The sequence below is a fragment of the Mercenaria mercenaria genome, chromosome 2 (genome assembly GCF_021730395.1).
Source record: "Mercenaria mercenaria strain notata chromosome 2, MADL_Memer_1, whole genome shotgun sequence".
Lineage (NCBI taxonomy): Eukaryota > Metazoa > Mollusca > Bivalvia > Venerida > Veneridae > Mercenaria > Mercenaria mercenaria.
This window is the reverse complement of record NC_069362.1, coordinates 66,177,019-66,187,417: the sequence shown is the minus strand read 5'-3', so window position 1 is coordinate 66,187,417 and position 10,399 is coordinate 66,177,019. Positions and strand designations below refer to the sequence as shown.

General features: G+C 36.5%; 1 protein-coding gene across 2 annotated transcripts; it reads left to right on the top strand.

Annotated features, from left to right (window-relative positions):
• LOC123562796 (mucin-5AC-like) lies at window positions 1-10,153 on the top strand. Of its 2 annotated transcripts, none has more exons than XM_053536809.1 (8): window positions 1-113; window positions 1,143-1,309; window positions 1,847-1,964; window positions 2,864-3,003; window positions 3,350-3,471; window positions 4,880-6,912; window positions 7,136-7,224; window positions 8,745-10,153. In XM_053536809.1, exons 1-8 carry the CDS (start codon window positions 87-89, stop codon window positions 8,929-8,931), a joined length of 2,883 nt encoding a protein of 960 aa, XP_053392784.1. In that variant the 5' UTR covers window positions 1-86; the 3' UTR covers window positions 8,932-10,153. The 2 variants fall into 2 exon arrangements, with proteins under 2 accessions (XP_053392784.1, XP_053392783.1); XM_053536808.1 differs by having other exon boundaries at window positions 87-222.
• The last annotated feature ends 246 nt before the right edge of the window (window positions 10,154-10,399 follow it).

Sequence of the window (10,399 nt, the reverse complement as noted above, 5' to 3'; positions counted from 1 at the left end):
GTCGAAAATGATTGTTTAACTATATGTATATGTGCTCACATGTGCTGGGTGATACAGAGTGATACAGAAGTAGCTGATATTTAGATATGACTTTTGTTTACATAGTTATAAATGTAAATACAAAACAATATTGCTAGTTTTCATTCAAACTTAATGTCGAAAGGGCTTTTAAATTTTAATATTTTAAATATGAATCTGGATTATTTCAGCTATGTGTCTACGGTATGGATTAATCCTTCTTTTTCAGATGGAATAAAGTTTGTTACACTGTACATATGTAATTCGTTTGGAAGAAATGAAAGAAATTCACATTTATTCATATAAAATTTCTGATGATACCATTCCTACCACTAGTATAAATATCGTTTAAAAGAAGAAAAACACACACAACCAATCAAGTATTAAATTAATCATTATTCGTATACATTGATACTTTGAATAAAAAATAAATCAATTATTCTTCGAAATTTTCATGGATCGCCACTTTAATATTAAGGGATTTTCCTACAAATTGATTTTTCTACAATAAAGTCAAAACCTTAATTTCCAACTGCCATCTATGGCGACATGTCCTAATATTTTGCAAATTTGGAAGAAATTCAAGGAAAACTTTTTACGGCTTTAATGAATGAAACACGGTAAATTTATATATGCGATTACACAAAATTAACAAAAACACGCAATTACGAGTTGTAAAACGTCCCTATAGGTAGGTTACACCTTACACCTTAGGTAAATATTGTCTGCACATCATTAAAGTAAATGACATCAAAGGTTACTTAGCATTAATTACAACAGAAAACTTTTAAATACACGGGGAGAAAACTCGCACGAGTTGCTCAATTGTTGCTTGTAACCACGTAAAGTTTTTATCTCCAAGAATTAAGTTTTAAGAAAAAAATGTGGTGGAAAGAAACTAGAACAGTTCATTATGAGAAAGTAATCAACCAGTCTTGTGTGCAGGATGTGGATATTGGAGGTGAAGTTTAGTTTGAAGTGTTTTGAAGTGTCAGCGAAGAAATAAATCAGTGAATACTAATATGGAATTACTAGATAAATTAATATCTAGATAAAAATTAAGGCTTCTTAATTCTATACATAAATTTAATCCGTAATGACTAATATTTTATTTTCACAATTAGGTATTTTTGGTGACGTGTAGTTATATCGTAGATGCTCGTGTAACAGTAGAAGTGGGGTTGTTAGAATACAGATATCTACACTATAAAGGGAAGAATTGTGACAACATTTTTGGATTTAGAAAATGTGACCCTTTCTTCAAGGTTTGCCTTAGTTCATCATCTATTAGGTAAGTCAATATTGCTTCTTTATCAGCTACTATTCCATTATATATGTAAACCTATTTTGTCAAAAATACTCCCTTTAGGTTACATACATCTTAGACAGCTTATATGGAACATCCCAAAAGAAATAGAAAAAGGTATAGCAATACCTTAATCTAGAGATATATCTGAGAAGGATGAGAAATGACATCAACCCATACCAGCTGCTGTCTCTCAGTCGTTAAGTTGTATGACTGAAGACACTATAAAAGTGTCAATTCCTGAAGCAGTTTTTATGTATGAAAATAAAAAAATAGCTTAACATTATCAGGAACAACGGCAGTAGAAATAAGACATCTTGCACGAGTGTAGTTAATATTCCCTAACACTGATTCGAGGCAAATGTATAAATTTCAACATGAAGTTCATATTTTATAAACATCTGATACATGTAAAGACCTGGTCAATTGTAATTATCACTACGATATATTTGCGTCACTGTGAATTTGAATATTGAAAGAAAACAGGACATATTGAATGTTTGAAAACTGTTTTTCTTCCAGTTGTAAATCTAACCAGCAAACGACGACTTCCACGGATAACAAAGATTATCTAATTGATATTATACATCAAAATGATATCAAACCAAATCCAATGTTTTTCCACTTCGTTTTTCTGCCGGTATGTATTCAAATTAGTTATTGGACTTTTATTATTGTATATCAGATTGTTTAGACGTCTGATAATTAGTAAGTATTTGGACAACCAAAAGCTTTCAAATTCTGTTGTCTCTGCTGTTCGAAGTTAATCTTAATGATTTTTTTCTAGTTTTGAAACAGTTTATACCAGAAAAAACCCGTCTTCAAAATTTTTTGAAAGTTCTCTAGCATGGAGACTGTGTCATTGACAGTTTCATCGGCAAGGAAGATTAAATCTACTCGTCTGGTAAAACAACTGGCCTTAATCTTCTCTGTATCCAACTTGCTCCATCCGTTAAGTAAACGATATATTTTCTGTATACCTAACCGAATATGTAACAATGGTAATATGCCTTTATATTCTTTCCGCACCCGTAACGTAATAACCTATTAGCGTCTGATGGCCGTTTCACGTTTCCGTAGAACCAACATATGTTATGAAAATATTTCTGAAATGCCTAGGTCTGAAGCTCCCAAAATTCGGAAATATCTGACATCCTAGGCATATACTGATACTTTTAGACAAATCAAAAACGACCTTTCACACGATTTGACGAAGTACAAAAATCTCCATATACCCTGCTCCTGTGGGATTTATGTTGTTGTTTTTTTCTGAGTGCAAATGCTTTTTCGTAGATGAGAAGCTGACATGTCGTGCTAAAGACCAGATATTTTCAAATCGTAAGAAATTGCTGAAAATAGATTCCCAATTAGCAAATATATATATAAAATCTATGTTGTCAACCGTATGCCAAACGTATGCTTGGCGAGATTGTATACAAATTTACCGGTCGTCCTAAGGGTATGGCAAGCCAGTGATAATAGCAAAACGAGTGCAGCACATTGTATTTTAGATTTATTTTGTGTTTTTCTTCAACACAGAAAAGCTTTAAAGTTGAAGTTGAAATTTGGAATGATAATCCTATTAGAGACGACTATGTTGATACAGCAGTTTGGACACACCAAGGCTATGATCATATACATGAGAATCGTACACTCACAGGCAGAAACTCTGAGGCCAGGTAAAATAACAACAGGGACTCAGCTTTGGCGAGCATTAATTATGTTACTAATCTCTCTGTATTAATAGCAAAAGAAAGCATCTGATTCCCCTCACAGTGATGATGGAAACATGTAGAACCACCGATCTCTAGGCAACCAGTCAACTTGCCAGGACCTGCTTGTTTATCATAGCTATTTACTTCTGGAAATTCACACACAATTTTCATATTTTTCAATTAGGTATCCATATTTCAAAGTTTATGTACGTAGTATTGTATTTTTTTTCTCTATTGCATATTTATATTGATGTTGTTTTATTTTTGATATATGAAACAGTAGATCTATCTTGATTATTTCGTTTTTCAGTGTGATGATTTATGTAATTGTGCGATGCGATAAAAATTATTATGGACAGAAATGCGAGACACAGTGTATCCCAACACAGAATGGACACTGTGATAGCAAAGGAACGCTCATATGTGACACGGGTATGTGTTTGAGTTTAATCGTTTGTGAATCACAGGTCAGTTATAATAATGTTACCGCGGTATTTGGATTGAACATTTTATTTCTGTTTATTCTAACAAGAAAATAAGTGACCATCAAAACACTGAAAAGGGAGTTCATGAGTGTTAAGTATTTATATATAGCGGTCTGTATCTACTCAATCCTGCTTCACTATATTGTTGATATCAATCAATTGACTTAAACCGTATTATGTCATATCATACCGATATTTTGTTACGCTTGTATGTATATATATATATAAAAAAAAAAAAGTGGACGCAACTTGACCCCGATGGTTGACCTTTGTATTATAATACATAATGAGGCACAGCCTATTATTGAAAAGGAGTGTACGTAACACACGATCTGCACGAGAAAAAGGAAATAAAAGTTTGTGTAAATATGAATTACTGTATTGGAAAGTTTGAACTGATCAAATGTAAGTGTATATACTTTGAAACTGCATTATATACAAACTAATTCCATATAAATATATACGGCTACCCTAAGCACCCTTGATTTCTATAATGAAATAATCGATATGAATAATCAGCCTAAGGTCAACCATCGCGGTCAAGTTGCGACTACTATACTATGCCCCAACGATAACTTGATATTTACAAACATGTCTATAAATAGATTGAAATGGAACATAGGGAAGTCAACATTTTTCTAAACTGTTACAATCTAAATATTTCTAGATTTTGTACCAATTACGAATTAGCTCAGTGGTAAAGCATACTGTCCGTGTTCAACAGATCTTTTGCTGTGTGGGTTCGAAACTCAGTATCGACATTTAACTTTTATTTCACTTTTGCATAAAAAAAAAGATTCCTTCATGGGCTCATGACAGAGAGGTGTCTACTGCGGTATGACAGTTTATTATGTATCAAAGATGATATTGATTAAATGAATCCACTTAAGCCATACAAATAATGAACATACTATTGTGTGTTTTTTTGTTGTAAATAAAGACATATATACAAATACAAACCATCAAAGAAACAAACAAAAATACGGAAGCAAAAATGAAAACGAATAGGAAAAACAAAACAAAAATCTGAAAAAAAAAAAGAAACCCATGAGGATTCGAACCCATAAAACGTAATGCTTATATCCAGTTGTTGTCTGCATTTTACCCAACTGAGCTATGTTGCCATATACACAGTGGATATGTAAAATGAAAGAAACACTAATATTTGCTTGTCAAGTAATGTGCAGGCATTGTGAATTGCTATTACATCAGTTATCATGAATTAGACTCGTCCTCGCGTTTCGGCGGGAATCACGTTATCATTGGGGATTAGTACGTATGTATTTAAGAGTGTTTTTTTGTGCAAGTATAGCAAACTGTTCTGTACATTTTGCAATATGTATTTTAACTGACAGGTTACACAGGTCCAAAATGCAACATTTTACAAACAACAACAAAAACAACCCAGTCACCGACAACAAAACTGACACCGATAATAACAAAAAACACTATGTCGTCAACACATCTCGGAAAAAAATCAACATTTTCATCGACAGTAGCCAGTATGTCTTCGACAATAAAATCCACTCAGACAACAAAATCAAAAGAGCCTACAACAAAATCCACGACACCATTGACAGTAAAACCAACCACACCATTAACAACATCGACAATATCAGCAACCACGTTATCCACATCAACATCAACAACACCAACATCAAAGTCAGTCACACTATCGACAACAAAGTCAACCAAACCGTCAACAACAAAGTCAACCACACCTTCGACAAAGAAGTCAACCACACCGTCGACAACAATGTCAACCACACCGTCGACAACAAAAGCAACCACACCAGCGACAACAAAGTCAACTACACCATCGACAACAAAGTCAACCACACCGTCGACAACAAAGTCAACCACACTGTCGACAACGAAGTCAACCACACCGTCGACAACAAAGTCAACCACACCGTCGACAACAAAGTCAACCACACTGTCGACAACAATGTCAACCAAATCGTCAACAACAAAGTCAACCACACAGTCAACAACGGCAACCGCACCGTCGACAACAAAATCAACCACACTGTCGACAACAATGTCAACCACATCGTCAACAACAAAGTCAACCACACCGTCAACAACGTCAACCGCACCGTCGACAACAAAATCAACCACACCGTCGACACCATCGTCAGCCACATCGTCAACAACAAAGTCAACCACACCGTCGACAACAAAGTCAACCACACCGTCGACAACAAAATCAACCACGCCATTGATAATAAGTTCAATCACACCGTCGACAACAAAATCAACCACACCGTCGACAACAAAATCAACAACACCGTCAACAACAAAATCAACTACACAGTCGACATTAAAGTCAACCACACCGTCGACAACAAAATCAACCACGCCATTGATAATAAGTTCAATCACACCGTCGACAACAAAATCAACCACACCGTCGACAACAAAGTCAACCACACCGTCGACAACAAAATCAACAACACCGTCAACAACAAAATCAACTACACAGTCGACATTAAAGTCAACCACACCGTCGACAACAAAATCAACCACGCCATTGATAATAAGTTCAATCACACCGTCGACAACAAAATCAACCACACCGTCGACAACAAAGTCAACCACACCGTCGACAACAAAATCAACAACACCGTCAACAACAAAATCAACTACACAGTCGACATTAAAGTCAACCACACCGTCGACAACAAAATCAACCACGTCATTGATAATAAGTTCAATAACACCGTCGACAATAAAATTAACCACACCGTCGACAACAAAGTCAACCAACCCTGCGACAACAAAATCATCTACACCGTCGACAACAGAATCAACCACACCGTCGACAACAAAATCAACCAAACCGTCGGCAACAAAATCAACCACGCCGTTGGTAACAAGTTCAAGCACACCGGCGGCAACGAAAACAACCACACTATCGATAACGAAACCAATAAGACCATCGGTACCAACATCATCAACAATGAAATCAAACAAACCGTCTACAATAAAAACAACCACGTTATCGACTCCATCACCGACAATAATCTCAATAACGCCATCGACAACGATATTAACACGTGTGACAACATTCACTCAATCACCGACAGTAATCTCAATAACGCCATCGACAACGAAATTAAAACGTGTGACAACAAAATTAATAATACAATCGTCAAAGAAATCAAGTACGGCGTTGATAACACAGTCATTCGTCCCATCAACAGCAGAATCAGAGCGGATGACGACTTATTCGCCAACAAGTGTGACAACAAAAATAATCACATCATCGACAACATTGCGACCAGAACTACCCACAACAAAGTCAAACAAAATGCTTTCAACGACATCACCAGGAGAAGTGAGTGGACAAGTTGGAAAAGTTGTGAACCCAACGGATGATAACAAGGTAAACCTGACTATTTCATTTAAAGTGATTTTGATAATAATAACAATAAATAGAAGAAGTTTTACTATAAAGTAAATAGTCCAGCTTATGTTAGCTTCTTATGATCCCCTCGAATAAAAGCGGGCAAATTGATTGAAACAAAAACTATGACAGCAGTTAATTATTGAAGTATGTACTATTGTTGTAAGTTGTTGCTATTCATATTGTTATTTTTCTCCAACAGAGCAACACTATACCTGTGGCACTTGGAATAACAGGAGGTGTAATATTCATTATAGGGATTTTGGCAATATTTCTTGTTCTCAAAAGAAGGTATTATAACCATACTTTTCTTTTATACTCTATGTCAGTATTCAATTTTGTCTGATTTCGATATTTCATCTTCAGCTTTTAGTCTATATATATTTTATTTTTTCGGAATGAAAATGGTAATATTTTTTCCTGTACCATTAATTTAGTTGAAATCACGCTCAGAAAATGATAAACTAAACTGAAAAGGTTTTCTGGTGTTATTATACGTAGAAATGAGCATGCTGGTAGACGTGAAGTGAGCATGCTGGTACTAAAGAAGTAAGCATGTTCGTTGACATGAAGTGAGCATGTCAGTAGTTATGAAGTGAGCATGGCGGAAGACATGAAATAAGCGTGTCGGTAGACATGAAGTGAGTCTGTCGGTTGGCATGAAGTGGCTATGTTGGCAGGCCTGAAATGAGCATGACGGTAGACATGAAGTGAGCATGTCGGTTGGAATGAATTGAGCATACCGATAGACCTGTGCGCATCCAAGCAAACATGAAGCTAGTATGTCGGTAGACATGAAATGAGCATGTCAGAAGTCATGAAGTGAGCATGGCGAAAGACATGAAAGTGAGTCTGTTGGTTTGCATGAAGTGGCCATGTTGGCAGGCCTGAAATGAGCATGGCGGTAGACATGAAGTGAGCATGCCGGTAGGCCTGAAGTTGGCATGTTAGTAGGTCTGAAGTGAGCATGTCGGTAGACATAAAGTGAACATGTTGGTAGGCCTGAAGTATGTAAGTGGGCCTAATTTGAGCATGTTGGTAGACATGGGATAAGCATGTCGATAGACATGAGGTGAGCATAGCGGTAGTCATGAAGTGAGCATGGTGGTGGACTTGAAATGAGCATGGCGGTAGTTATGAATTGCATGGCGGTAGACATGAAATGAGCATATCGGTAGATATTTGGTGAGCATGGTGGTAGTCATGAAGTGAGCATGACGGTGGATTTGAAATGAGCATGGTGGTAGTTATGAAGTGCATGGCGGTAGACATGAAATGAGCATATCGGTAGACCTTAAATAAGCATGACGATAGTCATGAAATAAGCATGAGTTTAGACATGAAATGAGCATATCGATAGCCTTTAAATGGGCATGACGATAGTCATGAAGTGAGCATGGCGGTAGACTTGAATTGAAAATCACGGTAGAATTGAAGTAAGAATGGCGGTAATCATGAAATGAGCATGACGGTTATCATAAAAAGAGCATATCGGTAGAACTTAAATGAGCATGTCGGTATTCATGGAGTGAGAATGGCGGTAGTCATTAAGTGAGCATGGGGTTAGTCATGAAATGAGCATGTTGGTAGTTGAGAAGTGAGCTTGGCAGTAGTCATGAAAAGAGCATGTTGTTAGTTGAGAAATGAGCATGGCGGTAGTCATGAAAAGAGCATATTCGTTGTTGAGAAGTGAGCATGGCGGTAGTCATGAAATGAGCATGTTGGTAGTTGAGAAGTGAGCATGGCGGTAGACAAATTTACATAAGTCAACAAAGCGTTGTGGATGTTGATATACACTATTACTTTTGCAGACAACAGCCATTCAGTCCTATGTTTGATGATGACATATTGACAGACGATAGCCATATCCCAGTGAGTGGGAGTCTACATCTGCGACTGGACCAAATACCTACCGTAAACTGTTCAACTCCGGGTAACAGGCAGATTGGAATAGACAATCCTACATATGGAACTGCGCATAATGAATCGGAGTCATAATCTGTTACTTTCATTCGTTTGTTTGTTCAACTTGTGCTGCCAATACGGCAATAACTGATGGAAAATAGAATCAATCTCACATAACATGAAACTAGTTTACATACGGCTATGTTCTACTAGCCCCGTATAATAAATACAATAGGCGAACCTAAAGAATTAAATTTACACCCGTGTTTCCTTTAGATGGCTGACATACTGCATCGATCATCCAGTAAACATGACCGTCCAAAAGAGAAGATTCGCTTACAGAAGTTCAGTGTTCACTACACGCATGTACAGCTTGTTTCCGAGACAATCATTTGTATCGGCATTGGCACGAAGGACCTACATTTTTCTACTTTAGTTCCTTGTGCTAAGGTAGCCTGGCTACTGGCAATATTTCCACTTGAGTTCCTTATGATAAGATTGTGGCGCGGACTGGCAATATTCCCGTTAAGTTCCGTTTGCTAAGATGATAACACCTTACTGTGAAATCATTTAATTTCGTGGGCATGGAATTTCGTGGTTTTGGTCATAATGGCAATTTCGTGGAGATTTAATTCGTGAGTTTCAACTTATGAACATAAAATGAATGGGAATTTTACTTTTTCGTTAGGATTAAATTTCGTGGATTGACTCAACCACGAAATCCACGAAAATACGTCCCCAACGAATATTAATGACTTGACAGTATTTTTAGATTGTTGCGCGAGGGGCTGGCAGTATTTCAGGTTTAGTACCTCATACTAAGGATGTGGCAAGGTAGTCTGGCAATGTTTCCTGTTAAGGACCTTGTACTAAGACTTTGGTCGCTACTCAAACTTAAAAGTGTTATAAGGTCATACACGGAAAATAGCAGAGTCGAAGAAAGTGACAGACAGTTTTATACCAACTACTCTGTCTATTAGTATAAATGTGCGGTTCAATAATTTTGTACATATGAAAATATTTCAGAAGTCTTTCCCACCACTTAATGGATTAAGATGACCATATATCGAATTAGTTGGTTTCAAACTACAAGGAAAACAAAACTAAAAAAGCGCATTATGGCACAAGCCCTTCCTGTCAGTATTATAGCCAGATCATTTCCCTTAATTTCCATTTATTTCAACGTTGGATAAAATGCAAACATTAAACATATACGATTAGTATAATCCGTTCCAAAATAACCTTACACTTACTTAGACATGACTAAAAGCAAAAACTGTTAAGAAAGCTGATAAAGATACAAAATGATACATGACAGTTTCTGTTACACATCTTTGTGCGCATATCATCTTTCATGTCATTGCTCATTAGCTAACAGTTACTCGCAGAAGTGTTGATCAAACTGTTTTAAGAAACAAAATGATTTATGTAAATCCCGGAGTAACTTAATTTTCTGCCCAGATCATAGACTACATGTAAGACAGGTCTGTTTCACCTAGAGGTGCTATTTGCGTCTTCTCTTAAAGAGCGATGGCGCAAATAAAAAGTGAACGTATAAACA